The 21,605-nt window shown below is 53.9% G+C and overlaps 1 protein-coding gene and 1 long non-coding RNA gene across 2 annotated transcripts in view; both read right to left on the minus strand.

Moving 5' to 3' along the window:
* The window catches only part of LOC106899651, a 26,701-nt gene extending 21,860 nt beyond the window's left edge, over window positions 1–4,841 (minus strand). The window contains exon 1 of the long non-coding RNA XR_001414068.1: window positions 4,719–4,841. This is a non-coding gene — a long non-coding RNA (uncharacterized LOC106899651). The remainder of the gene's footprint in view (window positions 1–4,718) is intronic.
* Window positions 4,842–9,940: 5,099 nt separating this feature from the next.
* The window catches only part of RBM19 (RNA binding motif protein 19), a 61,462-nt gene continuing 49,797 nt past the window's right edge, over window positions 9,941–21,605 (minus strand). The window contains exons 21-22 of the mRNA XM_014961410.1: window positions 17,559–17,664; window positions 9,941–10,207 (exon numbers count right to left, since the gene is read on the minus strand). Of these exons, the coding sequence (XP_014816896.1) occupies window positions 9,956–10,207; window positions 17,559–17,664 (358 nt within the window). The 3' untranslated portion in view covers window positions 9,941–9,955. The remainder of the gene's footprint in view (window positions 10,208–17,558; window positions 17,665–21,605) is intronic.

The following is a 21,605-nucleotide window of genomic DNA, read 5'->3' on the forward strand; positions in this document are numbered from 1 at the left end:
CCCATCCTATTAAAAAAAACACCAACCCAACCAACCCACCGCCCCACAAGTCATTCCTTCCCCTTTCCCGCCTCTCTCGCGCGCGCAAAAAAAAAAAATAAAAATTCCCCATCTGTCAATTTAATTCTTTGATCGATGGGAAAGAGCAGAAAAAAGCGGCCCGGCACAGCTGGCTTCCCAAGTTAGGCCTGGCAGGACACCGCCAGCCCCGCCGCTGACGGCTGAGTGCAATGTTTGCCAAGCGCAGAGAACACAAGTCAATAGTAATTTAGCTGGATTGGGAGCAAGTACCTTCCCCGCACGGACTGCGGGCTCCCGGGAGAGAGGGAGGGAGGGAGGGGGCGCACACACACACACACACACACACACAGAGGGAGGGCTGGCCAGGATGGAGCCGCCGCCGGCAACCGTCAGCCCACGGCAAGCAAGGCAGGGAAGCAAAAAGAGCGTTCACAGACCTTTGGGGAGGCGCAGCAATGGGATGGAGGGGATGGGGGAGACGTGTAGGTCCACACTGGGGGCTCTAGATGCCACCCCACAGCGTCCCCCTCCCGTGCAGGGCACGGATCCAGGTCCAACCCTCGCCCCAGGGCTGGGAAATTCAGCTGCAGGGCATTGGGATCCATTTCGTGGTGGTTTCAGTGGAGCCAAAATAGTCCCCCACACTGGTTTCAATGATGCCAGTGATCCTTGTTTTCCAAAAGTGGGGGATCCCCCTTCCCCAAATGAGGGCCAAGATGCTGCTGGTGGCAGGGTTTGTGCATCCCTCGCCACCCTTCTCCACGTCATTATTTATTGTTTTATCTCCATCATCAGTGGTTGGACTCCATGATCTGAAAGGTCTCCTTCGAGGTAAACAATTCTATGATTATGGGCTGGATTAGAGGCCCCAAGGCCAACCGTTGGCCAACCTTTCTGTGGCTTCTCCTTACCATGTTACAGTACGTGAGTCTCTTTTTATCCACAGCAGCATCAAATCCTCCCCTGTAGCTGGCCAAGCTCTGGTCCCACTGATTAATAATCCATGGTGGGGTGCAATTAAAACTCAAAGAAAGTGATTTGTGGGTTTTTTCTCCTAAGGTAAGGCCCTCAGGATGGAGAGAAGGTACGCTCAGGGATGAGCCACAAGACTTAAACCTCATACAGCCTGTGCTGGGAGGCAGGAGAGCGGGCACAGGGTGCAGTGCTGGAGTCCCAGCTGTCAGGGCTGGGCACTGGCTTCCCTCCTGCCAGCACTTCTGAAACCATCTCTGGCAGCTGGTGACCACCTCTGGGGTCCTCACTTTCTCCTGGAACATTACAAAGACTCCGAACGAGCCACAAAGGATGACCTGAAAACTACACGAAATGGGAAGAAAGGCGATTCCATTTTATTCCACCTATTAGACCTATTGAAAAGATGGCTCAGAAGTGGCTCGATTGCCACGACAAAACGCCCGCACGGAGAAAAGATTTAGGAGGCCAGACCTCTCTTTAACCTAACAAATCACAGCAGAGTGAGAGCCGGGAACTGGAAGCCAAATCTCTATAAACGGTGTCTAGAAATAAAGTGCATAATTGTAGCAGAGAGAAGGCAGAGGCAGGATGTGTCTCTTGCAGGCCAGGTTTAGACTTTACAAAGTATTTCTTTGCTAAGATAAAACTGATGGGGCTGACAATGGACCTACTGGTGAGGGGATTTGGCCACTGCTCCCCAAGACACTAGCCCGAAAGGTCAGGGTGGGTCTATCAAAGCTGGAGATGCAGAAATCGGTGAGATGGAGCAGGATGAACTCATTGCTCAAGTCAAACTCACCATAAGACCCAGGGGAGTGCAAGTCACCGCATTGTCCCACTGGACCTGGGTGATAACAACCCCTCCAAGGCCTCAGGGCAACCTTCTCACCCTCTGTGAGGACTCTGCAGCCTCTCCTCCACACAGATCCACCATGGGCCAACTGTGGAAACATCGTACACCACTGTTGTGGTCACAGCAAACCAAAAACTGCACAGAAAAGAGGAAATGGAAGAAGGAAAAGAAGGACCTTTTCAAATTATTTAAATTCTGATTGCACAAAACTTGGAAGAAATGAGTCTGAAAGCACCGTGAGATGGGCAGTCTCAGTCCTTTGTCCTGCTTTCTCCAAACAGCATGGGGTGCTTGTGGTGGTGGAGCTCTCCAGATCCAAAAGGATCACAGAAGACTTTCAGAGAAAGGAAAAAAACCAAGATTCTCCCATGGGATGGCAATGCTGAACTCCGCAAAGAAATTTAGGGCGGGAAACAAGGGATAAGCTGAGTTGGATGGTGGGGTAAGAGCCACCTCAACTACCACACCATGCCTTTTGAAGGCATCTGCCTCCACGTCCTGCTTCTCAGCTGCTGCTGGCTTGGCTTGGCTTGGGGAGCAATGTGAAGACAGCAGCAGCAGTGGCTTTTGGTGGCAAAGAGCAGCTGAAGACATCAAGGACCTTTCTTTGTCTTGACTCTATTTCCTGAGCCTTGACGACTCGAAATTATCGTTTCTCTCCCATCCCCAGATCAGTTCCTTCCTACTTGGAGATAAGGAACCAGAGGGGCCTGATGGCTGCAGCCTGCAAAGCTGTGGGAAGACCCTCACAAGTCCCCCACACCAAGGTGGGAGAGGAAAACTCACAGGGACATCCATGAAAAGCGTGGGGAAGTCCAAGCTGCTCCTGCGCCTCGTGGGGAGAAGAGGAAAGCGGGGGAAAATGGGTATCGGTAGGAAAAAGTGGGTTTAGTTTCTGGTTAAGAGAATCCAGTCTGCATCACCAGTGAAATGAGATGTGTGGGCTCAGCCTGGGGGCTTTGGGGAGGACTCAAGGCAAGGCAGCGATGCTGGGTGAGCTCCGTGTCCTCTCCACCCTGGCTCCACGCAGGAAAATCAGCCTCCCCCTACACCGGGGTGGGGGGAAACGTGAAGGAGCATCTCCACGGGGGCTGAAGGCAGAGTGGGAGGTGGAGATTTCCCCTCTTTATCATGTTCTGCACACCCACAGCAAAAGGGACAGGGCCTGGCTCCCTCCCCACATCCACTGGGCCACTGGGGCCACTGGGCATCGCTGACAGAAGCCCCACAGCAAGCCCACCCTGAAATCAGGAAGGCACTTCCCAAAGAAATCAAATACCACCCGTGATGTTCCAGCCACCGAGAGGCTGAGACCTGGTCCCAGGCAGCTCCCAGTCCCACCAGTGTGTCCCAGATGGGCTTTGTCATGGAGATCCACTTCTGGCAGACCCCTCTCTGCCTCAGGATTAGCCCCCAGCCATTTCACCTGAGCACCAGGCAGGGGTTGAAGTCACTGGATGCTATTTCTCTCCCCTCAAGACGGGCTGGAGCAGCGATGACTGTCGCCTCCCATCACATTTTCGGTCCCTAAAGATGGGGAGGGATAACATTCCTCCTGTTTTTCAGCTGAGCCCCTGGAGACACCACAGCTCCGAGGCTGCATCACCCCTGGGATGTGAAAACACTCTTCTGCCACTCTCCCAGAGTGAGGAAGACCCTGGAGAAGGGGGCTGGAGGAAGAGCAGACACAAATTGGGAAGCAAGCTGGGGCTGGGGGGGAAAAGGGAAGTGACAGAGCTCGCAGGCAGCAGCAAGTCTGTAGCCACCAGAAAGCCAAGGCTGTTTTTCCCCCCTGGACTGAGCAGAGCAGAAAGGGAGAAAGGAATATAAAACGGGGTGCATGAAACATCACACCCGCTGCCTCCTCCACCTGGGTGGAGATTTGCATTAACACCACGTGTCCCCCCTCCAGTGCTGGGTTCTGGGTGGGCACATCCACCCCCCCAAGCAGCCACACATTCCTCCCCCGTGTCCCCATGGGCACAGCCCAGCCCCACACCCCGGCTGTGACACACACCTTGACACCCCTGGGCTCCTTTTGGTCTCCTTTTTTTGGCACTGTGTTGGAGATCCCACCCTTTGGATCCCAGCACATCCCACTCTGCTCCATATTCCCCACCCTCAGCCTTTCCACCACCAAACTGCAGCTTCCCCAGCCCCTATTAATCAGTGCACGTGACTCCACGAACAGGGGGCTGGGTCCTGCTGGAGTCAGGATTGCTAAATAAGTGTGGTTTGCTGCTTTTTCCATCACTGGGGGACTGTGACGTGCAGCCCCAGAACCATTTATGCCAACCCCCCCCCTCCCGGGGCGACGGGCACGTGTGTGATGGAGCAGGGAGGCTGGGAAGGGGTGCAGGGGGAAGAGCATTGATCTCCAGCTTAGCCCACCAGCCCAGGGGAGCCCTTCCTACATAAATATTTGCCAAGCAATGCATTTGTGCCTGTCGATGGCTGTCAATAGGAGCCTGCAGCGCTGTTATCTGCCGAGCTGTCACTCTCGGGAAGCTCATCCAAGCAGCCCTCTCCCCATCTCAACCAAACTGTCTGTCCCTTTTTCATCAGGCGTACACAGAGCCCGTCCCCCACTGCAGAGCAGCCTGAGGTGCAGGAGAAAGGAGCAAAAGCCTTGCAGGTGGCATCGTGTTGCCCTGGCAGTGCCGGCAGATGGAGAGTTAACCAGCAGACAGAGAGCTGTCAGACAAAGCCATGGATGCTTCCTCCTTCCCCCTGCATCCTCAGCATCCTCCAGCATCTACCTGCCACCCCCGGGGAGGAAAGGGCTGGCGTGGATTGGCAGCGTGTGCCAAGATGGGATGGTGCCAGCCAGGGCTGCATCCCAGGGGCCAGGAGGATGCTGCTACGTTACCGTGGAAATGATCCGCCGTTTTCCGTCGCAGGGCCTCCACCGTCTCCTCCGTGTCTGCCCACTCCAGGACCAGCCTCCGGCCGTACAAGTGGGTGCTGTGGCACAGGGCGTTGAAGGCTTTCTGCGGAATTAAGAGGGGAAAGAAAAAAAAAAAATAAAATTGAAGGGAGAAAATAAAACCTAGACGAAGATGTCCCTCCCTCTGCCCTGTGAATCTAAAAGGCCACCGGAGAACATCCGACACGGAGCACTTTGCTCTGGTGGGGCAGGATTCATCTCCATCAGTGGCTTTGACTTGGTCATTTATCTTCTACAGCCTTGCAGCAGAGCAAAAACCCGTTGCCACTCCTGCAGGCTGCTGCTCGGTAGGGAGCAGGCGGAGATCCAGCAGAGAGAGCAGCTCCAGGGTGGCTGCAGCCTGGCATCACCCCGGGACCACACCTGAGCTGGGAAAGCTGAGGGCTGGAAAAGCTGTGGAGATTTGGGGGCAGCACTAGGTGGGTCAAACCAGAACCCCCATGGGCAGGGTGGCACCTGCAGAGCCACCTCAGGACTCACAGTAGCTCAGATGGCTTTCTCTATCCGTAAGCAGCCAGCAGAGGCATTCAGGACACAGCGACTCGACACAGGGAAGGTTGACTTTGTCCTTATTTCCCACAGATTTTCAAGGAAATTCAGGACCGAGCAAGGCTGGGTCCAAAATGCAAATAAACAAACACGCCGGTCAAGTGTGTTCATGGCCAGAGGCACCCAAAGTGCTGCACAGCAACGTGAGACGTGGCTGGGCACAGGGGAAGAGAAAAGGAGCCCAAAATGCTCTTTAAGTTATCAGCTCTCAGACTCACGTGCCTGGAACAAATACGGCAGCTGTAGGACCACAGAAACCCATCCCACTGTCCTACAGGGACACGTCCTCCCGTCTGGAGGCCACCAAAGCAGCACCAAAGTTATCCTGGAGAAGCCCAGACTTCTCCTCTGAGCCATTTGCCAAACTGCAATTGTGATCCACCATGGCTGTCCCCAAATGTCACATCTCTGGGCAAGAGTGGCTCTTCCTGCAAGGGGCTTTGGTTGCCCAGGGCTGCTCCTCAGTAGCCAGGACCCTGCCTGAGCCACTGGGTTATGAAACTCAAAAAACCCCCCCATTTCCAGTGACCAGCACTCAGTACCCTGCGTTTTCCCCTCCTCTGACTCCCTTTCACTCCTATAATTCTCATCCAATATAAGAAGGAGAAAGGAGGAGCACCAGCTCCACCTCCTCCATGGCACCGCTGAGATTCCCCACCTTCCCCAGCTCCTGGTGCCCACCCTGGCGGGGGCATCGTGTCTCCTTTTTGGGGGCCACGCTCCCCTCGGAAGGGCTGGCTGGTGCTTTTGCAGCTACAGCTGTTTTTATTTGCCGCCGCTGTTGTTTTAAAGGCCTATTTTCCCTCGGAATGGTATCCAATTAGCAGAGCAATGTGTTGGCTTAAATAAACACTCAGGGGGAGGCGGCAGTCGAGGTAAACAATTCTATGATTATGGGCTGGATTAGAGGCCCCAAGGCCAACCGTTGGCCAACCTTTCTGTGGCTTCTCCTTACCATGTTACAGTACGTGAGTCTCTTTTTATCCACAGCAGCATCAAATCCTCCCCTGTAGCTGGCCAAGCTCTGGTCCCACTGATTAATAATCCATGGTGGGGTGCAATTAAAACTCAAAGAAAGTGATTTGTGGGTTTTTTCTCCTAAGGTAAGGCCCTCAGGATGGAGAGAAGGTACGCTCAGGGATGAGCCACAAGACTTAAACCTCATACAGCCTGTGCTGGGAGGCAGGAGAGCGGGCACAGGGTGCAGTGCTGGAGTCCCAGCTGTCAGGGCTGGGCACTGGCTTCCCTCCTGCCAGCACTTCTGAAACCATCTCTGGCAGCTGGTGACCACCTCTGGGGTCCTCACTTTCTCCTGGAACATTACAAAGACTCCGAACGAGCCACAAAGGATGACCTGAAAACTACACGAAATGGGAAGAAAGGCGATTCCATTTTATTCCACCTATTAGACCTATTGAAAAGATGGCTCAGAAGTGGCTCGATTGCCACGACAAAACGCCCGCACGGAGAAAAGATTTAGGAGGCCAGACCTCTCTTTAACCTAACAAATCACAGCAGAGTGAGAGCCGGGAACTGGAAGCCAAATCTCTATAAACGGTGTCTAGAAATAAAGTGCATAATTGTAGCAGAGAGAAGGCAGAGGCAGGATGTGTCTCTTGCAGGCCAGGTTTAGACTTTACAAAGTATTTCTTTGCTAAGATAAAACTGATGGGGCTGACAATGGACCTACTGGTGAGGGGATTTGGCCACTGCTCCCCAAGACACTAGCCCGAAAGGTCAGGGTGGGTCTATCAAAGCTGGAGATGCAGAAATCGGTGAGATGGAGCAGGATGAACTCATTGCTCAAGTCAAACTCACCATAAGACCCAGGGGAGTGCAAGTCACCGCATTGTCCCACTGGACCTGGGTGATAACAACCCCTCCAAGGCCTCAGGGCAACCTTCTCACCCTCTGTGAGGACTCTGCAGCCTCTCCTCCACACAGATCCACCATGGGCCAACTGTGGAAACATCGTACACCACTGTTGTGGTCACAGCAAACCAAAAACTGCACAGAAAAGAGGAAATGGAAGAAGGAAAAGAAGGACCTTTTCAAATTATTTAAATTCTGATTGCACAAAACTTGGAAGAAATGAGTCTGAAAGCACCGTGAGATGGGCAGTCTCAGTCCTTTGTCCTGCTTTCTCCAAACAGCATGGGGTGCTTGTGGTGGTGGAGCTCTCCAGATCCAAAAGGATCACAGAAGACTTTCAGAGAAAGGAAAAAAACCAAGATTCTCCCATGGGATGGCAATGCTGAACTCCGCAAAGAAATTTAGGGCGGGAAACAAGGGATAAGCTGAGTTGGATGGTGGGGTAAGAGCCACCTCAACTACCACACCATGCCTTTTGAAGGCATCTGCCTCCACGTCCTGCTTCTCAGCTGCTGCTGGCTTGGCTTGGCTTGGGGAGCAATGTGAAGACAGCAGCAGCAGTGGCTTTTGGTGGCAAAGAGCAGCTGAAGACATCAAGGACCTTTCTTTGTCTTGACTCTATTTCCTGAGCCTTGACGACTCGAAATTATCGTTTCTCTCCCATCCCCAGATCAGTTCCTTCCTACTTGGAGATAAGGAACCAGAGGGGCCTGATGGCTGCAGCCTGCAAAGCTGTGGGAAGACCCTCACAAGTCCCCCACACCAAGGTGGGAGAGGAAAACTCACAGGGACATCCATGAAAAGCGTGGGGAAGTCCAAGCTGCTCCTGCGCCTCGTGGGGAGAAGAGGAAAGCGGGGGAAAATGGGTATCGGTAGGAAAAAGTGGGTTTAGTTTCTGGTTAAGAGAATCCAGTCTGCATCACCAGTGAAATGAGATGTGTGGGCTCAGCCTGGGGGCTTTGGGGAGGACTCAAGGCAAGGCAGCGATGCTGGGTGAGCTCCGTGTCCTCTCCACCCTGGCTCCACGCAGGAAAATCAGCCTCCCCCTACACCGGGGTGGGGGGAAACGTGAAGGAGCATCTCCACGGGGGCTGAAGGCAGAGTGGGAGGTGGAGATTTCCCCTCTTTATCATGTTCTGCACACCCACAGCAAAAGGGACAGGGCCTGGCTCCCTCCCCACATCCACTGGGCCACTGGGGCCACTGGGCATCGCTGACAGAAGCCCCACAGCAAGCCCACCCTGAAATCAGGAAGGCACTTCCCAAAGAAATCAAATACCACCCGTGATGTTCCAGCCACCGAGAGGCTGAGACCTGGTCCCAGGCAGCTCCCAGTCCCACCAGTGTGTCCCAGATGGGCTTTGTCATGGAGATCCACTTCTGGCAGACCCCTCTCTGCCTCAGGATTAGCCCCCAGCCATTTCACCTGAGCACCAGGCAGGGGTTGAAGTCACTGGATGCTATTTCTCTCCCCTCAAGACGGGCTGGAGCAGCGATGACTGTCGCCTCCCATCACATTTTCGGTCCCTAAAGATGGGGAGGGATAACATTCCTCCTGTTTTTCAGCTGAGCCCCTGGAGACACCACAGCTCCGAGGCTGCATCACCCCTGGGATGTGAAAACACTCTTCTGCCACTCTCCCAGAGTGAGGAAGACCCTGGAGAAGGGGGCTGGAGGAAGAGCAGACACAAATTGGGAAGCAAGCTGGGGCTGGGGGGGAAAAGGGAAGTGACAGAGCTCGCAGGCAGCAGCAAGTCTGTAGCCACCAGAAAGCCAAGGCTGTTTTTCCCCCCTGGACTGAGCAGAGCAGAAAGGGAGAAAGGAATATAAAACGGGGTGCATGAAACATCACACCCGCTGCCTCCTCCACCTGGGTGGAGATTTGCATTAACACCACGTGTCCCCCCTCCAGTGCTGGGTTCTGGGTGGGCACATCCACCCCCCCAAGCAGCCACACATTCCTCCCCCGTGTCCCCATGGGCACAGCCCAGCCCCACACCCCGGCTGTGACACACACCTTGACACCCCTGGGCTCCTTTTGGTCTCCTTTTTTTGGCACTGTGTTGGAGATCCCACCCTTTGGATCCCAGCACATCCCACTCTGCTCCATATTCCCCACCCTCAGCCTTTCCACCACCAAACTGCAGCTTCCCCAGCCCCTATTAATCAGTGCACGTGACTCCACGAACAGGGGGCTGGGTCCTGCTGGAGTCAGGATTGCTAAATAAGTGTGGTTTGCTGCTTTTTCCATCACTGGGGGACTGCGACGTGCAGCCCCAGAACCATTTATGCCAACCCCCCCCCTCCCGGGGCGACGGGCACGTGTGTGATGGAGCAGGGAGGCTGGGAAGGGGTGCAGGGGGAAGAGCATTGATCTCCAGCTTAGCCCACCAGCCCAGGGGAGCCCTTCCTACATAAATATTTGCCAAGCAATGCATTTGTGCCTGTCGATGGCTGTCAATAGGAGCCTGCAGCGCTGTTATCTGCCGAGCTGTCACTCTCGGGAAGCTCATCCAAGCAGCCCTCTCCCCATCTCAACCAAACTGTCTGTCCCTTTTTCATCAGGCGTACACAGAGCCCGTCCCCCACTGCAGAGCAGCCTGAGGTGCAGGAGAAAGGAGCAAAAGCCTTGCAGGTGGCATCGTGTTGCCCTGGCAGTGCCGGCAGATGGAGAGTTAACCAGCAGACAGAGAGCTGTCAGACAAAGCCATGGATGCTTCCTCCTTCCCCCTGCATCCTCAGCATCCTCCAGCATCTACCTGCCACCCCCGGGGAGGAAAGGGCTGGCGTGGATTGGCAGCGTGTGCCAAGATGGGATGGTGCCAGCCAGGGCTGCATCCCAGGGGCCAGGAGGATGCTGCTACGTTACCGTGGAAATGATCCGCCGTTTTCCGTCGCAGGGCCTCCACCGTCTCCTCCGTGTCTGCCCACTCCAGGACCAGCCTCCGGCCGTACAAGTGGGTGCTGTGGCACAGGGCGTTGAAGGCTTTCTGCGGAATTAAGAGGGGAAAGAAAAAAAAAAAATAAAATTGAAGGGAGAAAATAAAACCTAGACGAAGATGTCCCTCCCTCTGCCCTGTGAATCTAAAAGGCCACCGGAGAACATCCGACACGGAGCACTTTGCTCTGGTGGGGCAGGATTCATCTCCATCAGTGGCTTTGACTTGGTCATTTATCTTCTACAGCCTTGCAGCAGAGCAAAAACCCGTTGCCACTCCTGCAGGCTGCTGCTCGGTAGGGAGCAGGCGGAGATCCAGCAGAGAGAGCAGCTCCAGGGTGGCTGCAGCCTGGCATCACCCCGGGACCACACCTGAGCTGGGAAAGCTGAGGGCTGGAAAAGCTGTGGAGATTTGGGGGCAGCACTAGGTGGGTCAAACCAGAACCCCCATGGGCAGGGTGGCACCTGCAGAGCCACCTCAGGACTCACAGTAGCTCAGATGGCTTTCTCTATCCGTAAGCAGCCAGCAGAGGCATTCAGGACACAGCGACTCGACACAGGGAAGGTTGACTTTGTCCTTATTTCCCACAGATTTTCAAGGAAATTCAGGACCGAGCAAGGCTGGGTCCAAAATGCAAATAAACAAACACGCCGGTCAAGTGTGTTCATGGCCAGAGGCACCCAAAGTGCTGCACAGCAACGTGAGACGTGGCTGGGCACAGGGGAAGAGAAAAGGAGCCCAAAATGCTCTTTAAGTTATCAGCTCTCAGACTCACGTGCCTGGAACAAATACGGCAGCTGTAGGACCACAGAAACCCATCCCACTGTCCTACAGGGACACGTCCTCCTGTCTGGAGGTCACCAAAGCAGCACCAAAGTTACCCTGGAGAAGCCCAGACTTCTCCTCTGAGCCATTTGCCAAACTGCAATTGTGATCCACCATGGCTGTCCCCAAATGTCACATCTCTGGGCAAGAGTGGCTCTTCCTGCAAGGGGCTTTGGTTGCCCAGGGCTGCTCCTCAGTAGCCAGGACCCTGCCTGAGCCACTGGGTTATGAAACTCAAAAAACCCCCCCATTTCCAGTGACCAGCACTCACTACCCTGCTTTTTCCCCTCCTTCTGACTCCCTTTCACTCCTATAATTCTCATCCAATATAAGAAGGAGAAAGGAGGAGCACCAGCTCCACCTCCTCCACGGCACCGCTGAGATTCCCCACCTTCCCCAGCTCCTGGTGCCCACCCTGGCGGGGGCATCGTGTCTCCTTTTTGGGGGCCACGCTCCCCTCGGAAGGGCTGGCTGGTGCTTTTGCAGCTACAGCTGTTTTTATTTGCCGCCGCTGTTGTTTTAAAGGCCTATTTTCCCTCGGAATGGTATCCAATTAGCAGAGCAATGTGTTGGCTTAAATAAACACTCAGGGGGAGGCGGCAGTAGGGAGTTGAGATGGCTGTTTACGTTGGCACAAAGAGCCATTTCCAAACGCCTGGCAAACGACTGCAGCTCTAAACCGCCGGGTCTCATTTGTTAATTTATACTTTTTTTTTTTCATTTCTCACTTCCCCGCGGCACAAGGGAGAGGAAGGCCAGAGGAGGGCCTCAAGGGTGACCAGGGGGATGGAGCACCTCTGCTACGAGGACAGGCTGAGGGAGCTGGGGTTGTTCAGCCTGGAGAAGAGGCGGCTCCGGGGAGACCTAATAGTGGCCTTCCAGTACGTGAAGGGGCCTACAGGAAGGCTGGGGAGAGCCTGTTTAGAAAGGCCTGCAGTGACAGGACGAGGGGCAATGGCTTCAAGCTGGAGGGGAACAGATTTAGACTGGGGATTAGAAGAGGCTTCTTCACTGTGAGGGTGGTGGAGCACTGGAACAGGTTGCCCAGGGAGGTGGTTGAGGCCCCTTCCCTGGAGATATTCAAGGAGAGGCTCGACGAGGCCCTGGGGAACCTGGGCTAGTTGAGGGGGGCCCTGCTGGCTGTGGGGGGGTCGGACTAGATGACCTTTGGAGGTCCCTTCCAGCCTGGGCAATTCTGTGATTCTATGATTCTATGAAGGTCAGAAGATGGGACACAGCCCACCATGGTGGCGCGAAGCGCGAAGCGCGGCGCTTCGGTGGGCTCTCGTCCTCATAAACCGGAAGATGGGACACGGCCCCCCGCACCACAGAGGACGCGTCCACCATGGTGGCGCAAAGCGTGGCGCTTCGGTGGGCTCTCGTCCTCATAAACACCTTGCTCTGCCACGTCCTCCTCATTGCAGGATTAATTCCACGCCCTGGCAGGCACACACAGCCCAGGCTGGGATGAAGCATCCTCTAGATTTGCGGGGAGCACCGGGAAAGGCCACGGAGCAAAAGGGAAGGCAGATGCTGCCATCAAGTTGCATCGCATGAAAGAAACCTGCTGGGAGAGGTACAGCTGCCAGCAGCCTGGTGATATTGGCCCTTCCCAGCTGAAGACGCTCCCAAAATGAGCTGGTCTGCACCCAGGATGAAGCCAAGCTGGCGACGATGGGGTGAGATCCCAGGGATGCCTCCATTCCAGGTAGGAAAGGATGGGCTGGGACCTCTGCTCCCCACGGTCCTCTCCCAGAGCTGGGGCAGCCGCCCATTTCAGGGGAAAAACAAGCAAATGTCACTTCCTTTGGAAAAAAAAAACTGAACAACAAACTAAAAATAAAACTTAGCTCTTCATTGCTCCGAGAAGAATTAAGACTTTTTCAAGGGACTTCTTTGGAAAAAAAAAAAGCCAAACAACAAACTAAAAATAAAACTTAGCTCTTCATTGCTCCGAGAAGAATTAAGACTTTTTCAAGGGACAAAAAAAAAAAAAAGAAAAAGGAAAACCACCGATGATTTACAAGACAAAGGGATGAAGGGGAGAAATACCAGCCCCACATGTCCGCCTGGCTGGAGATCTTCCAGCCAGAGGAGGAAATTTGTCACTGCTGCTATTCTCAACGAAAAGATAGGTAGGGAAAAAATACACATTAATTGCCTGAGAAATATGAAACGAGGACAAGTGGGCTGGATTTCAAAGAAAGTGAGGCTGGAGGCAGGAGCTATTCTCGGGGTGCAGCTCTTCCCCCTTTGAAGGACCTGCAAAAGGACCTTCCCGGGACCCTCCCCTGGAGATCAAAGCATTGACCAGCCAGAGGTTTCTTTAGTTGTATCCAAACCAGGGATAAAGAGAGGTCTGGCTCATCCCACAGAGACACTCACCGGAAAAGACCTCTAATTACGACGGCTTCATATCATCCTACACCTTTTAAGAAAAGGGGAGCTTCCACCACAACAGGGCTCTGTAAATACTGAAAAAGGCTTTTATTCAAGCTCCTACAATTCGGTAACACCTCCACTGCCAGGTAACACCTGGCAAACCTCCTCACAGGTCTCTCCTGCTTTCCAAACACTTTAGGCATCGCACAAAAACCCTATGGCCTTTTCCCCCGAGAGAAGAGGATGAGAGGAGAGACACTCACCAGAAAAGACCTCTAATTACGACGGCTTTGTGTCATCCTACACCTTTTAAGAAAAGGGGAGCTTCCACCACAACAGGGCTCTGTAAATACTGAAAAAGGCTTTTATTCAAGCTCCTACAATTCGGTAACACCTCCACTGCCAGGTAACACCTGGCAAACCTCCTCACAGGTCTCTCCTGCTTTCCAAACACTTTAGGCATCGCACAAAAACCCTATGGCCTTTTCCCCCGAGAGAAGAGGATGAGAGCATGCTTAAAAATGTCATTCCTGAACCCTCCGGAGTATGATTTCCCATAGTTTGGTTGGAGCTTAACATTGTGGGGGGATTTTCATCGCTAGCTCCCAGGACAGCGGATGGGGAGGCGAAGAGAGCAGGGAAAAGCCAAGAGATGAAGGAGAGAGGAGGGAAGAGCAGCTGTTTGCGGGGTTCAAAAAGGGAATTTGGAAATTAAAGGGTGGCCCATAAACCCACCTGAAGGCCAGGCTGGTGGGACAAGGCTGTGGTGGGGCGTTGGAAAGGCAGAGATCAAGGGACCGGACCACTGCATCCGTCACCCCCCAGTGCTACAGCTCCATCCCTAAACGCCGTGTTAATTCGGAGGACAGCGCTGCTCTGCCTATAGATTCCCCCCTTGCCCTATTAAATACTCAAGCCGAAGAGCCTCCGGGCTGGAGTCATTAGAGGGACAAAGGGTCAACAACATTAGGAGATTGATAAATTTCCCTTCCTCGCAAGAACCAGTCCCAGCTGAGGATGCTCTCGGCGATGCCAGCTGCACACAAGGATTTTTTCCTTCCGTGCGCTTGCATTTTTAAAGGGTTGACTGTCTTTCCCCGAATGGGCAATTTCTATTTGGAGACCAGATGTATTTTTATACCGGCAGGGGAGAGAAGTGGAAACTCGGCTTCCAGTTAATAGTTCAAAAAATGAAAACAATCCCACAACAATTCTGCACAGGGAACGTCGGGAAACGCGTCAAATGCTTAATGCCTCCTTAACGGGAGTTAATTTGTTATTGCCAGCGGATCAAAGTTGCCCCTCTCATCCCCCAGCTTCCACGGACTCCCAGCTTGACCAGTGGGTATGCAAACCCCCTGTGAATACTACTTTGTCCCTCCCATTTGCTGTCTTTGACGTGGGTTCCTCCCCATTTGCCGTGGGCACGCTGTGATGGGTTAAATGCAAGCGACACAGAGGAGAGGGGGCTGCTAATTCCATCTGATGGTGCTGTAACACTCCTGGTCCAGCCCCATCCATCACCCCAGGAGCCGTCAAACGACCCAAGAGACAGCCCTGCCTTGGATGTCACCGTGGGAAAGGCAGGCGTGAGAAGGATGAGCATCTCCAGCTCTGAAGGAGAAGATGCCACCACCAGCAGTGTCCCCAGCCCTGCCTGGATGTCACCTCCCCTAATGAGTGACCCCTCTCACAACAGCCCCTTTTGGCAGGGCTGGCTCTCCCCGAGTGGGCAGCAGAGCATCTGGGGTGGCCAAGGGGATGAGACTCGGGCTGGTGAGCCAATTCTGCCAGGCACAGCACCGGGGAGTTTGGAAGGGAAGCCCCACAGCTCTGGAAAAATCTCCATCTGCACTCCCACAGCAGCCACGATTGCTCCGAGAAAAAAGACAAACACGGGAGGTCACAGGCTTTAAATGCCCAACAAAGCCACCTTAACTATTCTATTACAAAACCATCGTGTTTTATAAGGTGCTTAGAAGCGATTTCCAGATTACCACTCCGAGGAAGAACGTCATTGATAGTCACAGCTATTCAGCTCAGAGGTCTCCAGGCCCACTCCCCTCCTCTCTCATTTCACTTAGCGAATAAACTCCAAGCCAATTATGGCCGTGTTTACAATATTCAGGATCCTATTCATCAATACACAGCACATCCTTCTCCAGACGGCCAATGGAGTGTACTTGATGTGCCACTTGTGAGACAATTAAATCCCTCAAAGAGACGAGGGCAAAAAAAGGAGGAGGAGGAGGAAGAAGAAGAGCTGCTTTGCTGGAAAAGAAGACCCCTCCCCTGGTTCCTGAGGGATATTCCCTGGGGCATCTTGCTCCCTGTGAGCTTTGGGAACAATATAAGCGCCCCACTGGGCTCTCTCCCCTCCGGCTGCTCCAGGGAGAGATGGGCTTCCTACTGTTGACATCTCTATTTGTCCGAACCAACCACCAAGAGCAACTGGACACAGACCTGTGCCGTGTTTCCCCCAAAACCAAGCAGAAAAGTGGGCGCTGTCTTGTCCACCCCCAAAACGGCAGCGGTGAAGAGGTCTCTATGCACCTTTCCTTCAAACGCTTGAATTTTTGCTAGGAAAAGATTAATTAAAAAAACAGGAACAAAGGCTGACCGACTCTGGAGCGAAGCAGAGGTTAAAGCAAAGCTGCCCAGAGCTGGGGTTTGAGCAGAAACACTCCTGGGGGGGTTCAGCGCACCCCAGGCTGCCCAGCGAGCCAGCCCCCCGAGGGGAGGAGGAACGCTGAGCGGCAGGAAGTTTGAATTAGGATCAATAGAGGACTAACAAAGGAACTCCAGGTACTGCGTTATACGGGAGGTCAGACGGGAAGGGGTGATCTAATAGTCCCTCGTGATCCCCGATCAATGAATCCTGTCTAAAAACATAAACACGGGCTACGCTCGCTCCCCCCTCCTCTCTCCCACATCTCTGCCCGCCATCTGGAAAATCTGGATTTTCAGGGAGCCAGTGAAGCCGCGTGGACCCTTCCCTTTAAAAATAGCATCCATTGGCTCGTGCCCACAACCATTCCTCTTCCAGACCCTCTGCAAATCGCCAGGATCCAGCAGCAGGGATGGAATCCCCACTGCTCCAGTGCTGGGAGAACCCACACAGCACCTTACAAAGGGCTGAGGACCTTCTCCTGCCCACAGCAGGAGACCCCCAAGCCTGGTCCTGCCTGCTCGGGGACCTCCAGCTAAGGGTAAGGGCAGAACACTATCAGACAGGTTATAATCTCCTTGTTTCTTCTGCAAGCATGGAACTTAGACATATAGGAAAGCTTTACAAAAAATAAAATGAACTAAGCCATTTGAACAGCAATCCATCCCGGCTTAAAATGCTACGGAATATTTTGCAGCATAAATATTTTGCCTACGGATTGCAAAAGTATCGTGATATCGGAACGATGGGTTTGGCATCTTTTGGTTAAAGCAAAATGTGTTTTCAACCTGCAGGACTCAGGAGCTCAGTTCCTGGTGCTGAGAAAGGCATTTCCCAGGCACCGCTGCCGACATTTTCCATATTGCTGTCAAATAACCACTGCAAACTGCTCTGAGAAAGCATCCTTGGCCACCCCAGCACAGCTACGTCCCCTCTTTGGACCAAGGCTATGACCCTGTTATGGAACTTGATCTTTGTTCTTGTGTTCAGCAAGGCAAAGCACAGACCTTTCCTTCTGCTCCCTCTTCTTTTTCACCAATTCACAACCACTGCCCCTCTGTTATGCTCGCTATTCGACCGACACCAGGGTAAGGAGGTTCTCAAAAGACACAGAGGAACTGATGAAGATGGGCCTTGTGCAGTTTACACAGCAGTAAACACCCACAAAATTTAAAACTCCCCTTAAAACCAAGGCAGTGGTGGAGGTGGGACACGTACTCATGTTTCTTCATGCGTTATATTGGGTCAAAACCATCTCTTTCAGCTTCTCACCTGACTTCTGATAACCCCCTATCCTTCTACTGATTTTTATCCATTGTACCAGTTGTACCAAACCTCTGTCCATTACGGCTCACGTAACCTCTGGTGGTTGCCCACCAGCCCCAGGGCAGCTTTGCTGGTGAACGGTCACAGCCTGTCCCCAATCTGGGCTAAGCCTCGGTGGGACAGAGCCTCCAGGCTCCCTCCCTCCCTCACCTTCTGCCCCAAGCCCTGGCAGGGTGCCCGAGGAGGAGGACTATATCTCACCTTGGCATCCTGCTTGGTGAGGAAATCCACAAAACCAAAGCCCCGATGGGATCCCGTTCCTGCCATCTTCTTGGGCAGCCGGACGGTCTTCAGCTCTCCAAAGGTGCTGTGAATTAGAGAGGGAAAAGCAAAGACCCTGTGAGATCAAGGGAAGAACCATCATTTTATCACAAGCCATGGCACCACTGGTTAGAGACCCACGTTGCTGAGGGCTTGGGTGAGTGGTGTCTTGTAACCACTCCACTTTCCTGTAAGCCCCAAGTCCAAAGGAACTAGGAACACCTAAAAACTCAGCTTGGATTTCAGGGGTCATCCTTTCCAGCTGCAAATCTTAAGCAAAAATCTTCTTTATTATAAGTGCTATGCTTCTCCTCCCTTTAGGAGACCTGCAGTGCCATGTCCTGTTCAGGGTGGGCAAAGAGCATCTCCAGGTTACCAGGGCTGCTCCTGACCACCATCCAAACAGATTTATTTGCACCTCTGAAAAAAGGCAGAGGATCATAGAATCATAGAATGGTTCAGGTTGGAAGGGACATGAAAGATCATCCAGTCTCACCCCCTGCCCTGGGCGGGCTCCCACCACACCAGGTTGCTCCAAGCCCCCTCCAACCTGCCCTTGAGCCCCTCCAGGGATGGGGCAGCCACAGCTTCTCGGGGCAACCTGGGCCAGGCTCTCACCAACCTCACAGCAAAGAAGTTCTTCCCCACATCTCAGCTCCATCTCCCCTCTTTCAGGGTCAAACCCTTCCCCCTCGTCCTGTGGCTCCCCTCCCTGATCCAGAGTCCCTCCCCATCTCTCCTGGAGCCCCTTGAGAGACTGGAAGGGGCTCCAAGGTCTCCCTGGAGCCTTCTCTTCTCCAGGCTGAACCCTCCCAACTCTCTCAGCACCCCCTCCCAGCAGAGGGGCTCCAGCCCTCCCAGCATCTTCATGGCCCTCCGCGGGACCAGGTTCAGCAGGTCCATGTCCTCTTTGTGCTGAGGACCTCAGAGCTGGACACAGTACCCTAGGTGGGGTCTCCCCAGAGCGGAGCAGAGGGGCAGAATCCACCCCCTCATCCTGGTGGCCCAAGTCCAGAGCTGGAACAAGCCAGAGCACAGCCCCACGGGGACCTATTTTCATTCCAGAGCAGCTCCTCCATCCCCAGAGCCTGTTGTAGGCACCACCTTCCCAAAGGTGCCATCCCTCTTCTCCGTGGATGCTGGGGATCATTTTTAAGACTGGATTTCCTCGCTTTAACACTGCACTCAGGTACCTGCACCCACCCACCAGCCTCTTTCATGAGCCAGAATAAACTGGTTTGATTTAAGCTGGCTGAACGTGTAAGGGGAAAGAGGTGAATTCAGCAGACCCAAGTCCTCTACAACACCTCCCAGACCCAGCAGCATTTCTGACAAGTTTCTGAGTGGAAATGGGACAGAAAGGCAGATCACCCTGGTGGCCCAAGCCCAGAGCTGGAACAAGCCAGAGCACAGCCCCACGGGGACCTATTTTCATTCCAGAGCAGCTCCTCCATCCCCAGAGCCTGTTGTAGGCACCACCTTCCCAAAGGTGCCATCCCTCTTCTCCGTGGATGCTGGGGATCATTTTTAAGACTGGATTTCCTCGCTTTAACACTGCACTCGGGTACCTGCACCCACCCACCAGCCTCTTTCATGAGCCAGAATAAACTGGTTTGATTTAAGCTGGCTGAACGTGTAAGGGGAAAGAGGTGAATTCAGCAGACCCAAGTCCTCTACAACACCTCCCAGACCCAGCAGCATTTCTGACAAGTTTCTGAGTGGAAATGGGACAGAAAGGCAGGAAGAGGGAAACGAAAAGGGGTTCACATTTAACTGGTGGGTGTGGGATGGGGCTGGGAGCATCCACACTCAGACACGGACCAGCACAAACCTTGCCACAGGGGGAATTTGTCACTTGAGCACCAAAGCACCCCTTGAGCACCTTCACGGACCTTCTCCAAAAAGCCTGAAAACAGACCCAAAGGCGGCGCTGGCCGGACACAGTGCCGTCCCCTGGAGAGATTCCAAGACAAAGCCAGTGCTTTCCTCTGCATCCCAGCTCCTGCTTTCCCCTTCTCCTCCCCTCCCCTCCCGCCCATTTATCAACCACATATGCACAAACTGCGGGCAATAAATATTTAATGTGGGCCGGGGGTCTGAAGAGATGTGTTATTTTATTTGAAAATCTAGACCCAGGCGCGCGCACACGCAGAAGGAGCCGGGGAGGCGGCGGTGCCAAAGAGCACCTGGGAATAAACACGGTAAAGGCCATAAACGCTCTCGTGAAATGATATAAGCTAAATCCTGGGAGTTAACCCGGTCGCACCGGCGGCATGACCAGGCATTCATCTCCCCAATTTCCTTAGGCAACGCCGTGTGTAAATGTACCGTGATGAAGCCTCAAAATGAATCCGCACGTTCTCCTCCTCCTCGGCGCTTTCCCCTTTTCCCCTCGCTCCCTCCTGCCCCCTTCGAGCTGGCGCCAGGCAAACAAACAAACAAACCAACCAACCAACCAACCCACCCACCCGAGGGGAGGTGATGGAGAAGACTTGGGGCCGGTGGGGATGCTCAGCACTGGGAGTAGGGGGACTGGCCTCCTGAAAGGGGATGGGGGCAACGGGGGGGCCCCAGGAGCTCTGCAGGCAGCTCTTCTGGCTTGCAGCATCCCTGTAGGATCTGGACTGGCCCCGTTGGGGTAAGGGAGAGGTAATGAGAGAGCTCCTGGTGCAAGGAGCCGACTAGGAAAGGCAGGTGGTGGGTGGTATGGGCAAGGGGGGGGTTTGCTCCAACCTGTCGTTCTGTGGAAAACATCCCCTGGGGGGGAGCAGAATATTTGCTAAAAGGGAGAAGAAGGTCTTGGACAACAACTGCTTTGTGCACTAAAACACCATGTGTTTCCCTTTGACAAGGAGGAGCAAGATGACCATGGACCATGGGGTTGGGGTACCAAGGGGAAGCCGTGGTGACCCACATCAGCCTGGGCAGAGAGAGAAGAAGCCATCTCTTCCCTCCCCAGCTCAGAGTGGCCCAAGCCACCCACACTGGGAGGCAGTGGGGACCCAATCCAGAGTGGGGCTGGCCATAGACATCTTCCCAGGGACAAGGTTGGGGGGAAGCAGGACAGTCACAGAATCACAGACTCACAGAATCTTCTACGTTGGAGGGGACCTTAAAGATCATCTTGTCCAACCGTCAACCTAACTGACAAAAATAGGCTCCCACACAACAAACAAGGAGCATCATCACTAAACCAGACCTCCCAGCACTACATCAACCCCTCTTTTGAACACCTCCAGGGATGGGGCCTCAACCACCTCCCCGGGCAGCCCCGCCCATTCCAATGTCTGAGAACCCTTTCAGTGAAAAATTTCTTCCTAATCTCCAGCCTGAACCTCCCCTGGTGCAACTTGAGGCCATTTCCTCTTGTCCTGTCGCCTGTGACTTGAGAAAAGAGACCGCCCCCCACCTCTCTACACCCTCCTTTCAGGGAGTTGGAGAGAGCAATAAGGTCTCCCCTCAAGGTACCCACCAAGGGCTCCCAGAGAGATGGGTCCACAGGAGGAAGCTGCAGCCCAGCTCCCACCATGGAGCAGGCAAAGCAGGGGGGGCCAGGAAAGCCCAGGGGCTGGCAGAGACAGGGCTGACCCCACCGGGGGCTGCAGAGTAAAACACTCTCTCCCTCCACCCCCCCACTGCGGCGCTAATTAGAAACCACAACACAGCAATTACCATCCCGGGAGCTGCGAATGAAGTGGAGAGCTCGGGCCTTTAATGTTCTCCTCCCCAGCGCCAGGCAGAGACTCACACCTCTCTTTTCCAATTATTTCCTCTGGATTTTGGGGGGGGGATGAGAGGCAGAGGCGGAGGGAACCCAATTACCCCCCGCGGTGCCAGGCTCCCGGTACCCTCCCGTGCCGGCTGCATCCACACCACATGGATCCAGCTTCCAGCTCATGGATGGCCCCATGGGGATGCTGGAAAGGAAGGGGATGCAGCTCATCACCTGGGTAAAAACTGAGCCCAGATGACACAGGAGGGAAGAAA

This window comes from Calidris pugnax, unplaced genomic scaffold (genome assembly GCF_001431845.1).
Source record: "Calidris pugnax isolate Ruff unplaced genomic scaffold, ASM143184v1 scaffold32, whole genome shotgun sequence".
Classification (NCBI taxonomy): domain Eukaryota; kingdom Metazoa; phylum Chordata; class Aves; order Charadriiformes; family Scolopacidae; genus Calidris; species Calidris pugnax.